This window comes from Lepisosteus platostomus, chromosome 19 (genome assembly GCF_059453375.1).
Source record: "Lepisosteus platostomus isolate fLepPlt1 chromosome 19, fLepPlt1.hap1, whole genome shotgun sequence".
NCBI lineage: Eukaryota > Metazoa > Chordata > Actinopteri > Semionotiformes > Lepisosteidae > Lepisosteus > Lepisosteus platostomus.
This window is the reverse complement of record NC_142629.1, coordinates 17,615,088-17,637,897: the sequence shown is the minus strand read 5'-3', so window position 1 is coordinate 17,637,897 and position 22,810 is coordinate 17,615,088. Positions and strand designations below refer to the sequence as shown.

The window sequence follows — 22,810 nt, the reverse complement described above, 5'->3', positions numbered from 1 at the left end:
CGGGCTTGTCTATAGCTCAGTAACCATGGCTGTTCTGTGGTGTGGGAGGACTGGATTTGAATGCCATCTTGTGCAAATACACATGAGATTTTTCTCCTTTTCTCCTCCTGCAGAATTTATTTTTACCATCAGCCTGGGGGTGGGAGATTAATACAGACCCCCGTGGTCCTGCTTTGCTGCGTTAGGCGTCCAATTCACAGGCCAGCTCCTGTTTTGTTCGCGTTCTTGCCCCAGTCCAACCCGGCCCTAGACCAGGGACCACTGGCTGTGTCGATTTCTACTCCTTGCCTCTTGTGGCGAGGGGGAAGTTCTCGCCTGTCCCGGGGGGCGCAGCTGCTTGGCGCGGCAGGGTTTGAGGGAGACAGATGCGCGTGCCGAGTGGGGGGCAGCTCCTGGGAGGGACACAATGGGCCATTGAGCGCTGGGTCGTCTGGCAGGGTGACTTGTGGGCGGCGGGCGGCGCACGGGGTGTAGCTGCTGTGCGCGGACACGTGGCGCACGCTTCACAGACCTTTGCCACAGCTGTTTCTTCACACTGAAGAGGCTGTTTCATTGCTTCTGTGAGCAGTGGGCCGTACTGGGGCAGCGCGGCGCCAAGCGAGTTCGCGGTAAACGCCCTTGTGCATGCGAGTTGCTGCGTCTTTCTCTTGCTCTGGGACTACATCCAGGTGAGTCTTGCGATGGTGCGGTTTTGCCAAACTGTGCAAGAACCAGCTTCCAGTTTTGTTAAATAAGACTGGATGGCTAGTGTTTGAAAGTGCGTTCTGTTTGAGTTCAGTTTTTTGTTCTGAACCAAATCTTGGGAGAATTAACGATGTCAAATTGAAAACAAAGCATTTGCTGGTAATTTGCAAAGTGGCAGGTTTTCTTTCTTTCCACTTTCTAGCAGGGCATATAGTGTTTAGATAGATAGATAGATACTTTATTGATCCCGTGAGGGAAATTGCAGTGCAACAGCAGCTTAACACACACAACACAGCCACAGTGTAACGAATTATATACTAATAGTACAATACATACAATACAATACAAGAGTTACTCACAGTCCGGACACACAAGAGGAAACTAGAACAGAACAGTACACAGTTTAGGCCTACATGAAATTCTGTCTAGGTTTCTAAGAGGCGTGTCAAATTAGTTTTAATTTCATATGCTCATACCAATGCAGTTGACTTTAGGATACTCTTTATATAAGCTGACTGTAATATTCTTAATGTGTGATTGGTAACTAAACAATCTTGAATGATTATCACTAAATGTTAACTACAAATGTTGGTATAACAGTATGTAATATCCTTTGTAGAAATGTAAATTACAGTGAATATAGTTTAGCCCATTGAAATAGAAGGAATTTGCTAATAAGAAAGCATAGCATGTAAAATGCATTAGAAATGTTTCAAACTGTTGGTGATGAGTATTGAAGTTGTTGATGTTTATGTTGGTGTTCTAGTTGTACATGGTAGGACGGTGTTCTGTGAATGTCTGCATTTTTATTTATTATAAAGGTGGCAAAACTAGTAATTCTTAGTGTCCTGGCATAATTCACAACCTCAAAGCTTTTTTGTCAGAAAAGCAGGCAGATCTCTGGCTTCATTTGAAAATGTATTTTCTTAAAGCCTTTAGAAGAGCAGAGAGAATGAATATCTGCTTCACGTTGTTGCACTGCGATTGTTCAGGGTTTGTTTCTTGTGTAGGCTCTGAATCGCCTTCCTTTTGCTTTGATGAAGCTCTCTAGCGAATGTTTCTGGGGCCGATTTTTTTTTTCTTTACACCCACATCACTCATCTTGCTTATTTTTGCTACAGTGAAGCATGTACATTTATTTGATATTCAGTACATACAGTTTCAGCACAACGAAGAATCCCGTTTGCTAGCAAGGATTCTTTTGGTTTGCACCTGAAGTGCAGAAAGTGCAGACTAAGATCACAGAAACAACCTTAAAATCACTGCTCTTCCGCTTGGCTCATGCGATCTCCTCTCTTGATCCTCTCGTGTGATGCTCATCTTAAATGTCTTTGTGATCTACAGTATAATCTTCATGGGCCAAAAAAAGGGGAAAGGTTAATTTAGCTGGTGTGATGGAAACCATGCAAATCTATGATCCTGGCCACTAAATAGGAAAAGATAAAGAAGGCCAGCAAAGCTAGTAACTTGTAGCTGGCCTACAACATATATTTCTTTGCAATGTTAATTTCGGCTCCAGTTACAATCTGAATTTCTCCTAGGTATGTGTCTGCCTGTGCTGTCTTACCTGAGGGTGTTTTCTTTAAGATTTCTACAGGTGTGACGTGCTTGATAGTGCCTGCAGTGATGAGATATGGCAATGCGTTAAGTACAACAATGGAATCGGTCCCTTTCTGTGTAAAATAGGAATTTACAGCATGTAAATGTGAAAAATGCATTTTGGTTACACAAGGACACTGTCACTCATTGCTGTCAAGCAAACATCTGTGTTCTTTATCTTGAAGTATGTCTTTTAATTCACTCTATTTTGCGTTTGTCTTTGCCTCGAACCCTGAGCACCTAATAACCCAGACCCTTAAGCCCTTAAAGCGGTACATTGCCTTCATATTCTGCAGCTCCAGCTACTCTTCTGCAGCGCTCGACTTTGAGAGCCAGCACAAGCTCGAGCCGGTCTTCGACTCCCCCAGGATGTCCCGGCGGAGCTTGCGCCTGGCAACCACGGGGCACTTCTCGGACGATGGCTTCCTGGACTCCAGCCACAGCAAAGTGTCCTACAGTGGGGGCGGCAGAGCCTACAGGCGAGTGTTTCCCTTGGCACCGCCGTTGTGCTGAGAAAACAGTTTGTTTTTTTTTCCCCCTGGTGGCACTTCTGTAGTCATTGCTCTGAAATGGAACGTTCCGGTGCTTAAGATCATTGGAAACGACTGGTTGGACATCGTGTGGAATTACTCCAAAGCGATGCATTGTTTATTCGTAGCGGTGCCGGGTCGCAGTGACTCGTTGGCTGTGAGAGGGGTCACTTGCCAGCCAGGTGACCACTGGCCCAGCAGACAGATGTGCTGTGAGCAGCACCTCGGGCAGGCTTGGTCCGTTCACTGCAGGGCTGCGCTCGTAATGACTGGCACGGCACTGGTCCCGCGACCCGAATGATCCGAGTGCTAACCAGGTAATTGCCAATAAACAGTCAACCATTCTACATTCTCTTTGTGCGTGTCTAGGACTCTAAACAGAACATCCCACAAGCAGACTGCACTGACTTCACAACAGACTCCTTCCAAGACTCAGTCGGACAGTTCCCTCATCCTCGGCCAGAACAGCTTCCACAGCTGTGCCAGTGACGTGTCCCTGATGTCCACGCTGTTAGATGAGTCCTCCATACAAGAGAAGACATTAGTGGACAGCTTTTGGGGTAGGTGTTAGTGTTACATTAAAATCGGCACGCTTCATTTTACAAATACCAACATAGGATATTTAATGATCTCCATTTTTATTCTTCACCTGCAGGATTCAATAATTTATAGTGTTGCTGTTGCTTATGGACCACTGGTAGGGAGGTCCTCTCCTAAGGGTAGAGTGCCGCCTACTGGTCCACTAATACTGAGCTATCAACCTCAGATTTCCTCCTGTCTGACCTTTATAGAGACTGCTGTGTGTTGTTTGTAAATGAAAGTATTGCATTTTCAAAAGAACAGCAATAATTAATGATGCTTATATATAAATAAATAATTGTATGAATTGGGTCTGTCTAAAAAGATGAACTGATGAACATTCTTCTTGTTTTAATGTTGTACTGTAGTCTCATCCATTGAATTAAAAATCTCACCGTTTTGCACTTGGGCATCCTGTTTGCATTTCCTGTGCATCAGATTGTTTCTGCATTTTATTTTAGCTGTAACACACAAAGTATAATTTATATACAACAGTGTTAAAATCTCTTAAATTCCTCTGTCCCCTCTTCTCATTTCAAGTTGCAGTCTGCATTTATTTAGGGACTCTGTCATACTTTTAATTATAATGGCTACCGGAATAGTCTGTACTCTTATCTTCATGCATAATTTACTTCAGATGTTGTAAAGGCTGTTCTTCAGCTGCTCATCTTTTCCTGCCTCAGTAGGTCTGGTTCCATCAAGCTGATGTGATCTTTAAACAAAAATGCATATTTTCACCCCTCTTCTAGCGATTCATTTTTCATAGACTGAAAAAGTAACCATTGTTTTTAAAATTGATTGAGTGTGCTGCAATGGTCCAACCTTAGATCTAAAGAAAGAGAGAGAAAGAAGAGCCAGTTCTAAACTAAGAGGTGGTGTACTACTCTTGTTTTTAGGGGTACTTCAGTTCAGGGTGCCTTTTTGTATAATACACTAAAATCTGGGTCTTGTTGAGTGAACAGCAGTTAATTAGGATTCTTCTGTAGTTCATGCTTCATTTCATATCTGTGCAGTATCACTGCAAGAATTTGCCTTTTGTTTTAACAGGTCTGGATGAAGATAGAGACCTTAAAGGTGAGTTCTGCAGTTACACATTTTTGCTTGCTTGCTTCACTCTGCACTCCACCCCAAACCCTGCTGTGACTGCAAGATTGTGTGCAAGGCTAGAGTGGTTTCACAAACCTCTTGACAGGTGACGCATTTAAAACGGTGAAGCAAAAGTAAAAAGCAGGGAACGTCCTGCATTGGAAAGTATGAATACACTTGAGCAATGAGATGTAATAACTGTGGACTGAGCGTGTACTTGGCAGCACATAGGAGAGCATAGTTGCAGTCAGTCCTTGTGTGGTCGATAACTGATGGGCATAGAGGGAAATTGGCTTTTAGGTAAACTGAGTTGAATATTTTTTTTTTAACTGAAATTTTTTCAGAGCTGTTTTTCAGTGCGTTTTTTTTTCCTCTTAGGTGGAGATACGACTGTAGTTCAGGGAAATGGAGACCTCAACACCGCAGAAACCCAGACCAGCATGGCGAATGGCTACATCTGCAACGACTGCAGCATACTGTCTCAGAGGAAAGACGCTCTGACAACCTACTCGTCCTCCTCGCACTCCCACTCCCCCACCCCCTCCTCCACCGTCTACAGCTACGACAAGACCAAAAGGCACAAGTCAGGTCAGGACCCCCGCCACACCTGGACGTTTGGCGCTGTTGGGTTGTGGGACGTGTAACTATTGACCCCCACGTCTTCACACAGCTTTGACAAAACTAATTGTAATGTCTTTCAAAAATGGTCACAGATTATGGTGTTTTGTCGGCGCTGAAATTTTGTGCCTGTCGTATTCCTAGAGTAAGTGTAAATTTGATGAAACGGCGTTTGATAGGTTGAACCGTTTTCTTCAATAAGGGTTTTGTCATTTTGGTGGCAACATGGAAAATACCAAAGGCGTAAATAGAAGGAATGATAAATGGGTGAACAAAAGACATTTCATTGCACTGAATGTTCTTTTAACTAAATGTAAATGTTTATCTTGTCATGGGAAAATGAGGAAGACGTGTTAACGAGAGGTTAAGAAGAGTGTGGAAGATGCAGGAGTCGTGACACAGCTGAACAGCAGTTATTTTTGGTGCTTTTACTCTGAGCCGTTTTGGTTAAAAGTGTAGCAATTAAAAATCATATCCCTTATTTCTATTTTTAGGTGGTTACTAATTGTAGACTGTCTTATTTAATTGCTTTGTTTAGTGAATGCCAATTTTTAAATACTTTCCCACACAATAGCGTCTATTTATTGACTTTGTTTTAGATGATCTACAATATAAATATAATGTGAGGCTAAGATATTTTATATAGGTTTTTAGCATATGAGAGTTGCACAGGGGCTGGAGCCCACAGCTTTAAATATTCTTGCTTTTAGAGTCATTGTATTACAACTAAGAAAGTGTTTGTTTTTGTCTCCTGGTTGCTTTAAATGCACATTGCTAGATCTTACGAACACTTGAAGATTTTTCTATTTCCCTTTGATGAAGTGACCGCTGTGCTGTCACTTATATGTGTCCATGGTAGTCAAACAAGGGCACGTCTGGTCTTTTTAATCTTTTCCCTGTCTGCTCATGGGCCTCCTGCTTTCACAGTAATGGTGAGGCAGAGCAGTATAGTGCCAGAGCAGTGTGAGCCCCTTGTCCAGCTGCTACTGCAGAGCCACATCTAGCATGACTGCAGTTTACATGTCAACAAAAAGAAAAATATCCAAAATACAGTTTTGGGATTCAACTTCTAAAGCTCTTGCTCCAGTGGATATTTTGAGTTGCCAGTTTCTCTTGCAGGAATATAGAATACATGGCCTTTATAAGTGACACTAATTGTAAGCATAGAAATTAAACTCAGACACCTAATGGGCCTTTTTTTTTGTATTGTTCAAATACTGTACTTTAACACCTCAATGATTTGGTTTCCCAATAGGTATTCTTCATTCGATCAGCGATAAATGCCTCCGTACCAGCAGGCGTGCTGCAGCATCTGTATTTTCTGCAGTCATGCTGCTATTTCAAAACATTCTCATGAAGATCGGTTATGAAGGGAAAGGTATCTGTTACAAAGTGTATACCTGACCTTTCTTGCTTCGCTGGTGACCTTCACTCTGCTGTCTGTGGAATGAAGCAGAGCACTCTCTTGCACTCTCTTGAGCTGTTCATCTGGGCAAGTTGAAGGGGCCATGCTTGCATGTCACTGGGTTTTATTCCGAAGAGGCTGCACCTGTTGGAAACATTTTCTTATTTTCTGACTCTTCCATTACTTTTGCATTTCCAGACATCCAGTAGCAAAAATGGATCATTTTAAGTAAAATTTACAATTCGTTTTTGCCACTCTGCCCTGTTAGATCACATTGCAGTAGAAACAGGTTCACCTTAGTGAATTGTAATTATTTTCCTGTGCAGTGGGAGGGTTAGTGTAGTGCTTACTTTCGGTACTCTTCCTGTGATAGAGCATTGTGCTGCAAATTGGTGGCGGAAATCCCTTTTGGCCTCAACGTTTATTCAAATTTTGGAGTTTCGAGGCCTTACGAGGTACATCATATCTTTACAATCTGCCCTAAAACCCATAAGAAGCTCAATCATCATCCCTCCAAGCAAAACCCCAAAAGATCTCAGCTGAGGCGACACTTGAGTGCTGCCCTGCTGGATTTGCTACCCCTTTCTCCATGGGTATGAGTAATCCCTTTCCTGGGCTTATTCAGGTAACTTCTCATTTTACTAGTAAGCAAATGGGCTCACCCTTTGATGCTGTCGCCCTGGCTACATGCAAATAATTTGCTTTCCGACTTGCGCTCATTCGCTGGGGCTGGAGGGACAGGGGAGCAAAAGCATAATTCTGATTTTTCTGTTGCAGCCCATTCAAGCTTTTGCGGAAGCATGAACGTCAAAGATTTGATGACTGGGGACGGACGGCTAAATTTAAATGGGTCTTTGTGTAAGTACTGCTCTCTTGGTACATCGCCCTCGCTGTCATTGTAATCGGCCACGAGAGACGAGGGATTGCCAGTCTGCAACTGTTGAGTTTGAGTGTTGTGAGAAGGATTCTCCATCCTGATTCAGTGAGCTGGTCATGTGGACTGCTTCGGAGAGGAAGAGCACTTGTCTGAACTCGGCTAAATTATTGAAGTGCTGAATGTCATCTTCAGGGAGTAAAATTGATCTGTGAAATGTTATTCTTTTAATCAGAAATATTTCCTGTTGCCCAGGAGGTGGAAGCTACAGATCTTGTTCAAGATGTTTGATATCGTTGCCCATGTGAGATCCTGGTTTCTTTAACGGGCATGGTTTTTACATCTGAATGGGAGAAAGTTATGAGAGTGGACGACCTGTTCATAAAAAGCTTTTTTTTTTCTATTCGTTGATCACTTACGGTTTAATGTGATATTGACAGTAATAGTATTCTTATGACATAGTTTAATTTCTGTCCATTTATATTCCTTGATTTCTGGAGTGAGAGTCATCACATGCCACATCACTTATCTCACTACAGGCAAATAACCTTTTGTGTTTTTAGGTTAACAGCAGTTAATTCAAAATGTCATAATTACATTTTATTATATATTTATATGTATTTATAATTATATTTACAGGAATAGAGAAAGGTACAAAATATCCATCAGTGCCCACGTATTAGTACAGCTTGTCAAAATTACACTACCAGCCTGTTAACATATGAAACAATTGTGGCTTCAGGCTGTACTGTCATTTGTGTGAATCGGTGAAGTTATGGTGTTTTGTCTTGGAACAACCAGCAAATTTGCCCTTTACAGGGCTTTTGCAGTTTGTGCAAAGACGAGTGCAAGTCACATAGCTTTATCTGTACATCTACAGACACTGAATCGGCTGGAAACCTGCACTAGTACACACCTGTAAAACTGCTTGATCTGTCATGCTGATGACGTGGGAGAAAATGAGTGTGCACTCAGATCAACTGCATAATTGATGTGAATTTTTATTTTCATCTGCCATATACATGACCTGGATTGAGAGCACTGCAGCCTAGAAGATAATGTTTTTCAGCTCCACTGCACTCGTGATGTTTTACAATGTTGCCACCACCAACAGGTGACGACTGTAAAGGGAAGAAGCACCTTGAGACACAAACAGTCCACATGCGGTCTTCAAGATTTAGCACCGCCACACGGACCTTATGGCACATCGTTGCTTATACAGGTTGATTCACCTCTTCTGTCGTCCTCCCTCACGGCCGCGGTGTCCATTGCCCTGCACCAGATCCTCATGATTAGTTCAGCTATTGTACAGTGTGAGGGGTCTTAGGTTTATTCTCCTCTTCTTGGTAGAGAAAACATGCACGACTTAAATTTAGCACTTAATGTCAAGTATTTACCTTTTTGTTTTTATGCTTTTTGAAGAAAAATAATTGTAACAATCTATGTTATTGAAAATGACTAGTACTGTACATGCTGTAGCTATGCTTTTTACTTTAGCATATTAGGTAGAAAGCTTACAGCAGGTGCAATCTTTTTTTCTTATTGCAATAAATCCTAAAAATCTTCCATAAAAGAAGAAAGTTAACCCCTTCCCCTTACTATTTTGTAATTGACTGAAAATTTGAGCCAGGACTGCATTTGATGTCTACTGCAGTGTCTTTGAGTTTCTTTGACATGTTCTCCTCTGTTTTGTCTGAAAATAAGGTATCCAGCTTCGTATGGTCTGCATCTTCTGGTTATAATTTTATTTCATGGTGTTCTTGCTTGTCATCGACTGAGATCATCTCTGTAAATCAAACCAGTTCATTCAGCTTTAAGTTGAAAGTTCAGTGTTAAATGTTAATTTCCCGTTTTGTCCATGACCGAGAAACAAATGCCCAAGTTAATATAATACATGTGGATGGATGTCATGTTATTCCATCCGTGAAATCGGCAAGTTCTGCAATAAGCAGAATACAATTTGTATTTCCACATTTCCTCTGATTTTCTAAATTAAAGTTTGTAATATTCAGCTATGCTGACTACTTAATTCCTAACACTTATATAGCACTTTTCTGGACACTCTACTCAAAAGGTTTACAGGTAATGGGGACTCCCCTCCACCACCAATGTGAAGCCCCACCTGGATGATGTGATGGCAGCCAGAGTGCTCCAGTACTCACTGAGGAGACACTAATGAAGTCACGCATGTGGCATGGCTATAATAAACTGTGCAAACCAGCACCTTAACTGCTGTAGCTGTTCATTTCAATGTTGGTTTGATATCATTAAAACTATTGAAAGGAGATTTGATTTATTATGAGAAACATGATGGGCTATAGTTTGAAGTTTGTGATCAATGGATGTTTTCAAAAGAGATTAGATGTGAATGTTAATTTAAAAAAAAATGAGAAGCACTGTACATGGGTGATTATAAGTGGCTGCTCTGTATGGAATCACCCTTGTAATTGAACCAGTGTGCAGTGCGAACCTCAGATTAAGTTGGTGTTATAACCAGCAGATGCAGAGGTTAACAAGTAAGAAAGACAGGTGCTTGTTCAATTTAAGACTTAATGTTCATCAACGCCAGTGTTTGCTTTTTAATTATTATTTTTTTTATTATTTATTGTTTGTAGGCTACTATTTGTTTCAAGCAGTACGGACAGTTGCCTCTGCTGGCTGGTTTGTTACCAAGAAGCTGTGGTCTTTTCTGTGGTTGGCCATTGTGTCTCCAGGTTATTCTTCTAGCTCTTGATGTTTTAACAGCTGCATGACCTCTTTCCTTCTGTCGGCTAATGCGGGTGGTTTGTGCGGATGCTTTTTAGAATGTAGGCTCTTTCCACTAACGGCAGCGCGTCTCTGTGTGAAATTAATCGCGGGCAGGGCTTGGGGATCTCGGCTGGCCTGTGCCATGATTGGCCAGCACTGCCTTGTACCTTTGTCTGTATTGTGTTAAAGTTATTTGTGTCACTTGGCCTGTCTTCCTGTCAGGCCCCGTTGCTGAAGGTTTTCTGATTTTCTGAGGTGTTTAATTAACCGGCATTAAAAAGTTAGTCCTTTCCGTCTCCATTTTCAGGCTGTATTTATCTTGGTCCTCTGTTTATGGATGACAGATGTCTCCTTGTATGTAATCTGCATTATTCAGATTAAGGTAAAGAAAACATCAGAACCTAATGCACCAAAAGCAAATTCTAGACAGGTCAGCTGAAAGCTGCTTTCATCTACCCAGTGGAAAGCTTGCACCATACAGTATAAAGCTATTGAAGGTTGCACTGTCAGGGAGAGTTTAAGTTGCCATATAATTCTGGTATTATTTTTTGTGCCGTGAATCCTCTTTGAGAGCAGTCCCTTATATAGAAAACTCCAACGCGATACAAGGCTTTGACTGATCCACACCTGATTTATGCTCCACTCAATGCAGCAAGCGCTCATTATGTACAGGAGACCCGCACTTTAACTGCCTAACAGGGGGAAGAGGTGTCTGTTATTGCTGAAAGTCCATTAAGAAACAAAGGACTTTTTTTAGCCCAAAACACTATTATATGAAAAATATTTTCTGTATAACCGATTTCTGGGTCTTTTGACTTATTTTTATTTTTACAACTGATGATCAATATGGTATTATTTTGTAGATTATTATACAAACTATTTCAGGAATTGTAAATAATACTGTATAAAATTCACTAAAGAATACAAAACACAAACATGCATCGTAAGAAATTGACCTACCCTTGTAGGGTACTGCTGATACTCGTGAATTTCCAACCCATATAGTTTTTACTTTATTCGTTGGCGTTGTGGGGAATGGTATTTTCCATTTTACTGACAGGATTTCCCTTTAGCAGGTTTTGTCCATTAAAGTGCAGTCTGGTAAACTAAGGGTTCGCTGTAGTTCGTTCTTGGTTAAGACACTTGAACAGCTGGATTTCTTTGGCTCTGTTGCAGACTCTTTGCTTTGGCTTTGACAAGCTCTTTTCTTTCCCTTCTCCTGCCTTACTGCTGGTGTTCCATGTGAGACCAAATATCCCTGAGGATCTGCATGCATCTCTCCTGGATCAGATCTTCGAATTTCCTCTCCAAAGGACTCTAACAACCATTTTTTTTTTCTCCCTTCCACTGCAGGCAGAGCAGCAACAGGAGCGTTCTGGTGGTTAGGGACTGGATGGTATCACCTTGTTACACTTATGTCGCTCTTAAATGTGTTTATCCTAACAAGGTGAGCTGTTGTTCTCATGTTCTTTACTGGGAGAATTTTCTGCTCGAATGGGATTTTCAAGTCTTTGACTTCTGTATAGAATTTGGGTCGCCCCCGCCCATCCCATCCATGTTTAAATGTGATTCTGAAAAGATATTCACAGCTGAAATGCTTCGGCACCGTCTTCTTGTTCTTGTAGCTGTATTGGCAAGGAAGAGTAAAGATTTCTTGGCAGGCAATTGAATCAGCCTTGAAGTATGTTATCCTTTTTGCCCTTCTCTTTAATTGTTGTAACAGTTATTTTCCATGCAGGGGCGCACCCGAAAACCTAGACAAGGTACAGTTCTGTGATTCACTGTGCCAGATCCTGCTGTTACAGTGTAAAATTAGAAAGTTGCCACTTCTTCATCTTCATCTTGTTGCCAGTGTTTCACATCTGGTACAGGAGTATTTTTTTCTTTTGAATTACTACAGCACAGAGCCCATTCACCCCAAATGTCAAAGTTTGAAACCACAGAACCTTTTTTTTTTTACATTTTCTGTTCCAGATGCCTCCCTAAACTGTTGAAACTCCTGCTGCTTTTGATTCCTTTCTTGCTTTTACTTGGTAAGTATTTACAGGTTAACATTAGAGAATCTGCTGTTGAATTGACCAGTACCTAATTATTGATACATATTAACTTAGAAGTTATATTGAATATTTGTAATGCAATCTAAAGCACTATCTGAATAATTACATTTAACTGTAAAGTGTGCAAATATTTTGGCAGGAATACCCAACTGTGATCATGCTTGTCAAGTTTGTCATTTTATGCAACCGACAGACAGCGGGGCAACCGAATGACCAGATTTCCTTCAGGCCATTACAAAATCACTTTACACTAGGAGATGACTTCTGGCATCTTTGAAACAAGTTAATTGAGGCTTCAAAGACGTGTCCTTGTAACATGAGAATAAATTAACTGGTTTTCACATCATGGCTGCTGCTGTACACTCTGAAAATGAAAGCTACCAATTACAGCTGATAAGAGAAACTCCACATCGGGACTTGACAGCCCTGGCACTTTTCATCCGGTTCGATTGCAAGTCTGTGTCCAAGTAGACCTAAATTGTAATAGGATTTAGTAGTAGGATGTTGTTCTCTAGTTGAGAATTTAGTCATTTCCCAGAGATTGCATTGGGGAGGCCGTCATATCTTTGGGCATGTGTGGAAGATCATGTGTCTTTTCACCACAGGTCTGTGGTATTGGAGCCCGTCTGGCTTGTTGCTCAGCTTGCCTGGCCTGAGCTCGTCAGACAGGCAGGTTGAAAGCGACGTCACTCCGACGCCTTCATCAGCATTGGATCAGGTCGCTACAGAGCAGCAAGACCAAGCAGAGGCTCATCTTCACCCATCTTCGGAGGCAAGGAGATGGTTCTTTAACACTTGCCTTTCATGGAGCTTTTATTGAACAGTGCCGTCGCGCTTGTATTGGTTTACCAGACCTCTGTCCTTGGACAGGTACATTTATGGCCTACAGATTGTGAGGGATACTCAGCCTGCATCTTGCTGGGTCTTTTGTTTAATAAGTGCATGCACAGTTTTTAAGGAGTATATTCACTTCCCTGCTTACAGATGTATCATTTAATCAAAAACTGCATTTAACAATGTTAGCCGAAGAATCAATGCATAAAAAAAGGCATTGAGTAACAGCAAGGTGTTGTATTTTACAGTAAGTAGCAAATTAGATATAGTAATACAGATTAGTACATTGAAGACCTGACTACTTTCACATTTAATCATTTCACGGTGACCAAACTATTGCTGATGGCTAATTCACAACATTATTTTTCTGCATTGTTAATTACACAGGGCGTTTGTTGAGTTCTTTGGCAGTGTAACCCCCCCACCCCACCCCCCATGCCCCACACCAGAAATTACTTATCGTGCACATTATGCTCCATCGAACAGCTGAAACCCACTGTGCTTTTTGTCTTTGTTTGTTGTGCAGAGCGTTTCTGGCGTTTTTGATCTTGAGCGCGTGATCAGCCTGGAGAAGCGGCTGGCCCTGCTGTCGGACAGCTGCCAGAAGACCAGCCAGCAGTACGACGAGCGCCATCGCCAGCTCCTGGGCCTCTACGGCAAACTGCAGGAGCAGCTGGCGCGCGCCCGTGACGAGGAGGGCACGTCCACGCGGATCACCAACCTCTTTGACCAGCGGATGAGCATCCTGAAGCAGGATCTCCAGCAGAGCTGGGAGGAGAAGGAACAGGTACCCTCGAGGGGTGATGCATCACTGATGAGAAGGTCCTCTATATGCTTTAGATAGAATAGTGGACTCTTGTTTGGTAAAACCTCTTCACGTTCTCTTTTGTCAGATCAAAAACAGCTGGCTTCCCCAAATTTGTCCACAGCTGCATTGGTGGGGGGGGAAATGTTTTCATTCCTTTTATATTAATCTGACAGTGTTGAACACATTTTAATGACCAAATTAAAACTTCAGTTTTTGAATGCGTTGTGTGTTATGGTTTCCCATTTAATGTTTGTACATCTGGTTCATTATGACGGGGACCTGAGTGCTGTCCATTCTAAAGGCAAGCAATGGAGAGTAATTTGCATGTTTTTTTTCCTTATGCAGAATCAGAATGAATATTTGGCTTTGCACCAGAGCCATGAGTCTCGTATTGCTGACCTTGAGAGGCTACTTCAAGTTATTGCTGCCGAGACAGAGGTACAGATCTGACTGATTACAGTAGCATTACTGTACTGTGTTCTTTCAAGACATTTTAATGTAAAATTTACTGTTAATTGTGCTGGCTTACATAGATCTCAATTATAATTGAAAATATTTCCATGAAAAAGCTTCTTGGATTTAAGCACCACATTATGGCGTTGGAGCTTGTGCTAAGTATGATTGCATTCATTGTTTTTATAGGAGGTTCGGCAAAAACGTGAAACGAGCACACCAGCAGCCGTAAGGTAGGTCTTTTGACTTTACTCCTGCTATTTCTCACCACTTCCTCGTTTACCGTGATGTCAGTATAGTAAACATTCAGCTTGTTGTGCCATGGTGAAAGGTGGGCTGACATGACTGGAACACAATGACTAAGAATGGAAAATCACCCGGAGTTCCTGTTTTTACTCGAATGTCCATGTGCCTAATCTTATTGCAGTCAAGAGAGCGATGATCATAGCCTGCTTCTGTCTGAAGTGAAGCGATTGGAGCTGGAGTTGAATCAAATAAAAGCGGACTTGCTGGGTGTCAAGACCTGCCATTCTAAGTGCGAGGCTCTGGACTCCCTCCAAGACACTGTAAGTGACACAACACGCCGGCCTCCCTGTGAACTGAGTGCTCTTGAGCAAGAGGATGTTATTTTCCTTCAGGCAGTGCCTGGCTCATTAGGTGTTAATCATAAAGCGGGTCTGCCTACGTTGAGCGATTTTCTACACGGGATGAAAACCTGCATGATGGTGTGCAATGTTTAATATTTGTTGTATTCAAAAACAAACACCATTTTCATTTTTACACTGGTTGAGTCTGGTGAGCCACCCATTGAGGACGTGGATATTTATACCAACTCCTCGATTTGTGAAAGGGATGCATTCCTTGAAAGTTGTTTAAGTGAAGATCTGTTGAAAATGATTTTTCCATACAGTAAAAAGGAAATGGTGGTCCTGTTCGATCTTAATGGGTGAATTAAGGGTGAACTCAGTGCTTGAGGGTCTGGGGCAGATGACTGCAGAAAGTTTAGTGACTTCTTCTTACTATGTTCTTTCTGTGTTTAATAGGCCTCCACATAGCAATGAGGCTTTTGTTATATTTTGTTGGAGGAAAACGTTAACTACACCATTTTAACCTGTGATCAAGCAAACATTTGATAGCATTTTTCCACGTATGATCAAAATATGTTTAGTACCACTCCTCCTTACTGTAAACATGTTGGCAGTTTTACATGAATACCAGAAGCATGTTGCTACCCTGAAAAATGAGTGCAAAACAAGATTCAAATCTGTTTTATAAACCCTAATTTCATCTACAAGTGTTAAATTTACCTCTTAAACCCAATACGCCAAGCTGAACTGTAACATCAGCACTGTGGAGACGCACTTCGTCATTCTGCCCATGAAGATAGAATCATACTTGCTTGTTCTTTCATGTGTCTTGAGTATTACTTTCGCTATATTCTTTTAAATAAGTCACTTGTCATGCAAGAGAGAGAAGCATGTGCATAAAATGTAAACAGTTGCAAGGAGGAAGTGAATCACTCACATATTTATGGTAGGATTTATAGTCTATGCTTTTTTACTCTTGTTCATTAGTTTCTTCTTTGTTCGCAGTGTTTTACTGGGAATGGTTGAGTGAGCCAAGAGCCATATTTTGGCTGCCGCTGCTTTGTTGGGTATTTCTTTTCACCAGGCAGCATCCTCCGTAAACCTTATTCACAGGACACAGTTGCGAGATCTTTATCGTACAGTACGGTGGATGGAAACGTATGAACCCGTGCTTTTAACCTGTCATAGCTGCTTGCTGAGAATTCAGCATGAAGAGCCTCGTGAGCGATATTTGGGTGGGCGTGCCGGCGAGGAGGTTGTGCGGTAGTGATGAGGTGCGAGTAACGGCCTGATGTGTGTGAAAGGTGGACGCGCGCGTCGGGGAGGCCGTGAAGACGCTGATCTACGGGAGCAGGGAGGCCGAGATGCCCGAGTCCCTGCTGCAGTGGCTTTCCTCGCAGTACGTGCAGCACGGTGACCTGCAGGGCCGGCTGGCTTCCCTGGAGCAACGCGTGTTCAAGAACATCACCAGCTACACAAGCCAGACCAAGCAGATGCCCACTGCTCAGGTGGTGACCAGTGCTGTCAACGGCGCAGGCGTCACGGGAATAACGGAGGAGGTGGGTGACATTTCTCATCCAGGTGAAACATCCAGTTTCCCTGTCTGGAAAGCTGGTTTCTGATTTATTTTGTACGTTCATTATTTCGTCTCCTGGTTTAACGTTTGTTGAACTACCCATCAAAGCGAGTTACATATCTGCCTGGCAACAAGGAAAGAGTGATCTGAATTTGATGAAACCGTATCAAAACACATCAGTTAAGTATGGAAAAAAAATCTGACAGCTCCCAGGAAGAGGCAATAAACATTGTATAATGTTCATGTAGGTGTTTCAGTTGGCCATTTTCTGGGAATCCAGTAGAAAAAGATAACCAAATGTATAATACACAATTACAATAATGATGTACTATGTATATAATAATTTGAATGATCTTTTACCGACTTAATTACATTAACTTTGTGACTTGTTTGTTTTGGCAGAATGAATCTATTAATCCATCTAGCGTCCACGTGCTTTACTGATCTAAACGGTTTCAAATGGCATTGTGTTATTCTCCGCCCTCATACCCTGCTTCTCAGTGGATTTACTTGCCCAGCCTACCTTCAAACTGAGCACAACTGGCTCTTGTTTCTTCACACAGCAGGTACATGCAATCGTGAACAATGCACTGAGGCTCTACTCTCAAGACCGAACAGGCCTGGTGGATTATGCATTAGAATCGGGAGGTACAGTAGCTGCTACTTTTGCTTTTTTTACACATGATTTAGAATTGGCGAGAGCAGTGAACAGTGTGGGTAAGATCAAGAATTTATATCACATATTCTGCATTTAGTTTCTGCAGCAGATTGAGAAAAAAATAAGACCTGTTTTAAGCAGTTTTGTGTCCCTTCTGAACTTTTATGATATTATTGATGCTGGGATTTCTAATTCACCCGGTGGAGACTGTCCCTGCTAACTATTCCTGTTTGCTCCTCCATTACATGTGTGGTGTTAAAACATGGAAAATCGTATCCCTATAAACTGTTGTCTGTTCTAAAACAGATATGATACTGATGAACATTCCCCAGTTGTCTGTACGTGTCCTGCTGTAGGAGTTACTGTTTTCATGAAGGATGATAAATTCATACTGTCACCAGTGTAATATGAGTGTTGATTATTATGTGTGTATTCCCACAAAATAAGTCTGTTCTCGGCACACTGTGGAAGGAAAAGTCCAAACTTCTGGAGCAGTAACTTTCTTTGCTGAGACAAACCTTCAGATGCAAGCAACTCCCATTATTGCACAGAGCTTTAACATTCCCATGTTAATACTAAGCCTGAGTCTTACTAACAAAGCACTAGCGGCATGGGTGTGCCAACATTACACTACCGTCACAGTGAGTCTTCCAGCTCATCTAGATCACAGGCTTTGGGCAGATTCTCTTCCTTTAAAAATTGGCAGTCGATATTTCACAGGGACTTTGACAAGTAGCACACAAAGTCACAGTATCTCTACAATCTTCAGAAGTACCACATTTCTTTTTTTTTTTGTATTTAATGACCGTCAAGTTTATAAATCACTTATGTGTAATCACTTGTGAAACAATAGACAATGAATTGATTTACCTGGATGGACAGCTGCCGGCGAATGAGTATTTTAGTTTCTTCCTGCTGCCCTGCAAATGCGTCTTCGAGATCAGGGCGCGAGGACTCGGCTCACGGATACGCTAATCACTGCCATGTTCTTGGTAGGCGGCAGCATCCTCAGCACCCGGTGCTCTGAGACCTATGAGACCAAGACAGCCCTGATGAGCCTGTTTGGGGTCCCTCTCTGGTACTTCTCCCAGTCTCCACGGGTCGTCATACAGGTGAGTCAGCACACTGTAGCCCAGAGAAATCGATATTTGATGCATCCTGTAAGCATAGATTTAATCAATTTCCCTATGGGATTAATAAAGTATTATCGATATATCTGGAGTCAGAGCTCCTTATCCACTTTAGAACGCAAAGTAGAGATTCTAGTCTCTCAGAAGTAAAAACGGATGGTATATTAGACTAAATGTATAGTCTGTATTTATATGAAATTGCATTTGCCACCTGTTGTAGTTTAAGTTTTTTTTTGCAGTTATGCCAGCCAATGCATTTTGGAAAAGACTGGTTTAATGCGAGCAATAATGGTGGTGATGTAATGTTTATTACTCTTTTGCATGATAAAAATTTGCTTCCCGTGTGCTCTTCTGTTGAGTGCATGTGTATATCTATTTTTTGAAAGGTGGTGGATCTCGGTTGTTGGTTACAATCCCATAATAAATCCTTTTATCTTAGAAGTAACAGCATTTGAAAGGTCAAGGTGGGGAGAGTCATTTTTAATGATACTTTTCTACTCATCTGCCACTTGAAAAATAATTCTGCCTCCCTCCTCCAGCCGGATGTTTACCCTGGGAACTGCTGGGCTTTCAAGGGCTCGCAGGGCTACCTGGTCATTCGTCTTTCCCTGACCATCATCCCCTCCTCCTTCACCCTGGAGCACATCCCCAAGGCCCTCTCGCCCACGGGCCACATCAGCAGTGCCCCCCGCAATTTCACCGTCTATGTAAGTCGGCGACGCTCCCTGGCTTCTCCATGTCTTCGATTGCATGGCGGCGTGCAGCTACAGGAGACCGATCGGCCTTGTTCGGAGCTCTGTAAAGTCCTGCTGACTTAAAGAGGAACTGCAGTCCCCATCTCCAGACTGGTTATTAAACCTCGGCAACCAAATCAATGCATTGAGGTGTTGGAGAAAAAGTTAACGAATTTTGAATCAAGCCCAAAATCAACTGTGAACTTTGTGACAGTTGTTGTTGCAAACCCGCATTTGTGTTCCCATGCATTGTGACGTGAAGCCGTCCTTCCTGCCCGATGGTCTCTGTAATGACTAATGTAATGCAGTGCAGGAGAAAATAAAAACAGGGCGCGCAGTAGACATTTCTACGACAGGTAGGTCGTATTTGTCGGCAGTATTTCTATTGGATTAAAAGAGACGTACTCCCAAGCCTGCTGGTTTGCTGCAACACGTCACCAGAAGTTTTGTTGCCTCGTACTGAACAGAACGTGGTGCTGCGCATGCCTGGAAATTTCCTGATGTAATGTTTTTGTGATGTAACTTGTAAAACCTCCAATTTACTCTGAACATTTCTTTTATTGTGGTTTGAAATGCACTCATCCAATGCTGATTTATAATATCAAAATAGTTGCAGTTCCCCTTTAATGGTGTGCTGTTTATAACTACACATGATCGTTTTACACAACAGACATGCACTTCAGTGGATGTGCTGTTGTAAGGCTTGGATTTTCAGTATATAGTAAGCTGGCAATGTCAAAATATTCTGTATGCCTTTGACTTGAATTTTTGTGGAATAAGGGGAAGGTTTTAAAGGAAAAAATAAACCTTAGTCAAACCAAGATTAGGTCCACTTGTTTGGTGGAAATTCTCTTTCCAATTTCTAAACTGTAAGAATTGGACCGCCTCTGAAATAATGTATTGCATTTAATTGATTTTAGAACAAAAGTCACGTTTTGTGATTGAGTCAGATGTTCAGCTACTGGAAAAAAAAAATAGGTAAAAGTTTGCCCAAAGTGCTTGGTGTGTTCCTGCTGTTGCACTGTGTTGTGCTAGTTTCTGACTTGTTTTAATTTTTTTGTAAAGACACGATCAATTGTTTAAAATCTGATCAAGAATTTTTCTGGTAAATGTAATATTGTATGCTGTAGGATTAGACTTTGGCTCATCCAGAAGGTTTGCCATTTTGATGGTTGAATCATAACTAGATGTTGCTCATAGTTAAAGCCAGGACAATCCTTTATCAAAAGAGTTGTGGGCTCTTTGGCTTACAGTAAAAAGGAAGGAATGTGTAGCATATTGGCTAAAATTGATAGTGGCTGTTCTTTAATTACTCCGATAATCAAACTGATAAGTCCATTTGTGTTGGGGAAGAGTAACAGTCTTGTCTCCATGTGTTGTGGTTTGTCCCAGGGTCTAGAGGATGAATACCAGGAAGAGGGAAAGCTTCTGGGACGTTACACTTATGAAGAAGATGGAGAGTCCTTCCAGACCTTTCCTGTAACCGTACGTTTTCAGCCTAAATCAATTTTTACGTCTTGAATTATTCTTCCAAATTCAAACAGCAAACTTAAATTGTGAGGCCGACCTTAATAAGGCTTACTAGAAAGGAGGCACACAGACTAAACATCATCGATGTAGCCCCCAGTCCCTTCGGTTCCATTAAGCTTCCCTTATTTTGAATATCTCTTTTTTTTTTTCTTGAAAGGTTTATCTTGTGTTTGTGAATATGCTTACAGGAATAGTGCAGTGGTCAGTATGCCCGCTTTGGCTGGGGACTCAAAACTGGTTTTGGGATGCATTGCTACATCCTCCTCTGAGCTGTGCAAAATGTCCAGCCAGTGGTCGCCTGGATCGACTTCCCTCGGCTCTGACTAGTAAACTTGGAGTCGCGTTAGAAAACCAGGAGCGCATTCTGAATGCAGAGCTAGACATCTCCGAAACATGCCACTCCTTTCCCGACGTACTGTGTTCTAGAGCAGTCTGGCCTGCTTGTGTGCAGTGTTTTAGGGCTTGTGTTTAATCGGTTCGATTAAACTTTGTTATAAAGTAGATCATCAAAGCATCAAAGCCATTTTAATCTGTGTCTACATGTGCAGTAGTGCCAGTATGTATTTTTGTGTTGTTGAAAACTATTTCTTTTTTTTAGGAGGAAAATGACAAAGCCTACCAGATCATAGAAGTCAGAGTGCTTTCCAACTGGGGTCATCCGGAGTACACCTGTCTCTATCGATTCAGAGTACACGGAGAGCCCTACAAGAAATGAGTCATCTCGGACTTTCTCCTCCAAATGTACAGTGGTTTATTTTGTATATAGTGGAAGACTTGGGACTATTTACGGACATGGAGGAACATGTCTGGGCCAACGTGAAGCTACGCCTCCTAAACTCTAAAAAAGAGGAATAGCTAAATCTGACATCTTCAGAACAATTTGACCTCCTTACGTTTCTGGCACTTGACGCCTGCACTGAATGCTGACGTGTGGTCAGCCTAAGGGTATACAGCTGGAAAAATTACGGTCTTGACCACTATACCTATCTCGTAAAAGGCAACGCTTTTGAAGTGATAATAACCTCAAGTTTTATAATGGATGGATGGATGTAAAGGAATATAGCAAAGCTCTCTCCCTTGGTGAGATCTGGTGTACACTGGATTGGCTGTTCTGTCTGTAGCAAGGATGAACAAACTGGTTTGGTGAAAACGGCATCAGATCTAAATGTAACCTTTATTTAGTTTTCTATAATGGTTATTCTGCTATAATAACTTTTTTTTAAAGTAAGGATTTGGAGATGCTTTTTTTCCCCAAAAATGCATTAAAACATTTTATGCTAGGGATCAAATAGGAAATTCCCCAAGAATATTATACCTGAATGGCAAGCTCACTGTTCATGCTGTACAAACTACTGATCTTTATTTGCTATTCATGCACTAATAGCTGCAGAATATTTTTCAAAACTTAGAGGGAAAGAAACATCCACAACTCAACACTTCCTGCTCCAGCTGGCAGTACACAAATGTTGATATTTGATATCGAAGACAGAACAGTTAAAATGTTGATCCGACTGTTATCCATCATCTGGGCAGGAATGTAATTGTATGTTTTATTGTTAATAGTTTGTCTTTAAAGTCTGCTATATCAGTGTTGCTTTAAAAGTTATACCCTGTCATTTTTATTTTTTTTTTACTGGAAAAGTTGAAGGACACGCTTCTGACTTGTTATAAGAGTGTATATTGCACAAGTCCTTGTAATTTGTAGAAATATCTTAAAAAGGAAAAACCAAACACATAGGCATCCTCTATTAAGAGTGGCCTGTCAGGATAAAATTCTAAACTGTATTTTTAAAATGCATCACTTGTATATCTCCAGCAAAGCCAGGTTATAGAGGGATGGGAACTGTTAATAACACTATTTATTTTTAAAAAAATAACGAGTTAAAGATTGGACTTTGTGCAATGTATTTTTGTAAATGCTTTTCAATCTATTTGGATCGTCTTGAGACAGTTTTATTTTCTTTTTTTAAATTTGTCTTTGCTATTATAACATGGACAAACAGCTACGGAAATGTTCAAATAAAGGATTTAAATTTTTGAGAGCTAATGCATGTAATATTTTAAAGTGAATGTAGGGTATTTTTTTCATCCTCGGCAGACTGTACATCAACCATTGAGTTCAGCTTTGTGAACTAGGAACTAACTGCATGTGGTTAATAGATGGGATAATAGAAATGGGTTGGTACACCCTGATTTAACATGCATCATGTTATAATAGATTGTACTGTACTATAGTGTGCCTTTAAAATATAATCAGCAACATGGCCCCTGTTACAGCAATGTCTTGTCACATAAGTGTACTCAACCTCTTCAGCTCTTC

At 41.5% G+C, this 22,810-nt stretch overlaps 1 protein-coding gene across 16 annotated transcripts in view; it reads left to right on the top strand.

Annotated features, from left to right (window-relative positions):
* sun1b (Sad1 and UNC84 domain containing 1b) overlaps positions 1-22,537 on the top strand; it is a 32,832-nt gene extending 10,295 nt beyond the window's left edge. For 11 of the 16 annotated variants that reach the window (XM_088613276.1, XM_088613275.1, XM_088613284.1 and 8 more), the window contains 21 exons: positions 2,580-2,762; positions 3,183-3,373; positions 4,440-4,466; positions 4,857-5,066; positions 6,352-6,474; positions 7,279-7,359; positions 8,490-8,597; positions 9,991-10,089; positions 11,477-11,570; positions 12,098-12,156; positions 12,786-12,952; positions 13,541-13,801; positions 14,168-14,260; positions 14,465-14,508; positions 14,703-14,841; positions 16,167-16,421; positions 17,002-17,086; positions 18,093-18,208; positions 18,766-18,933; positions 20,353-20,445; positions 21,089-22,537. In XM_088613276.1, coding sequence (XP_088469402.1) covers positions 2,653-2,762; positions 3,183-3,373; positions 4,440-4,466; positions 4,857-5,066; positions 6,352-6,474; positions 7,279-7,359; positions 8,490-8,597; positions 9,991-10,089; positions 11,477-11,570; positions 12,098-12,156; positions 12,786-12,952; positions 13,541-13,801; positions 14,168-14,260; positions 14,465-14,508; positions 14,703-14,841; positions 16,167-16,421; positions 17,002-17,086; positions 18,093-18,208; positions 18,766-18,933; positions 20,353-20,445; positions 21,089-21,205 — 2,640 coding nt within the window. In that variant the 5' untranslated portion in view covers positions 2,580-2,652 and the 3' untranslated portion in view covers positions 21,206-22,537. The remainder of the gene's footprint in view (positions 1-2,579; positions 2,763-3,182; positions 3,374-4,439; positions 4,467-4,856; positions 5,067-6,351; positions 6,475-7,278; positions 7,360-8,489; positions 8,598-9,990; positions 10,090-11,476; positions 11,571-12,097; positions 12,157-12,785; positions 12,953-13,540; positions 13,802-14,167; positions 14,261-14,464; positions 14,509-14,702; positions 14,842-16,166; positions 16,422-17,001; positions 17,087-18,092; positions 18,209-18,765; positions 18,934-20,352; positions 20,446-21,088) is intronic. The other 5 variants (XM_088613273.1, XM_088613274.1, XM_088613281.1 and 2 more) reach the window with 5 other exon arrangements.
* The last annotated feature ends 273 nt before the right edge of the window (positions 22,538-22,810 follow it).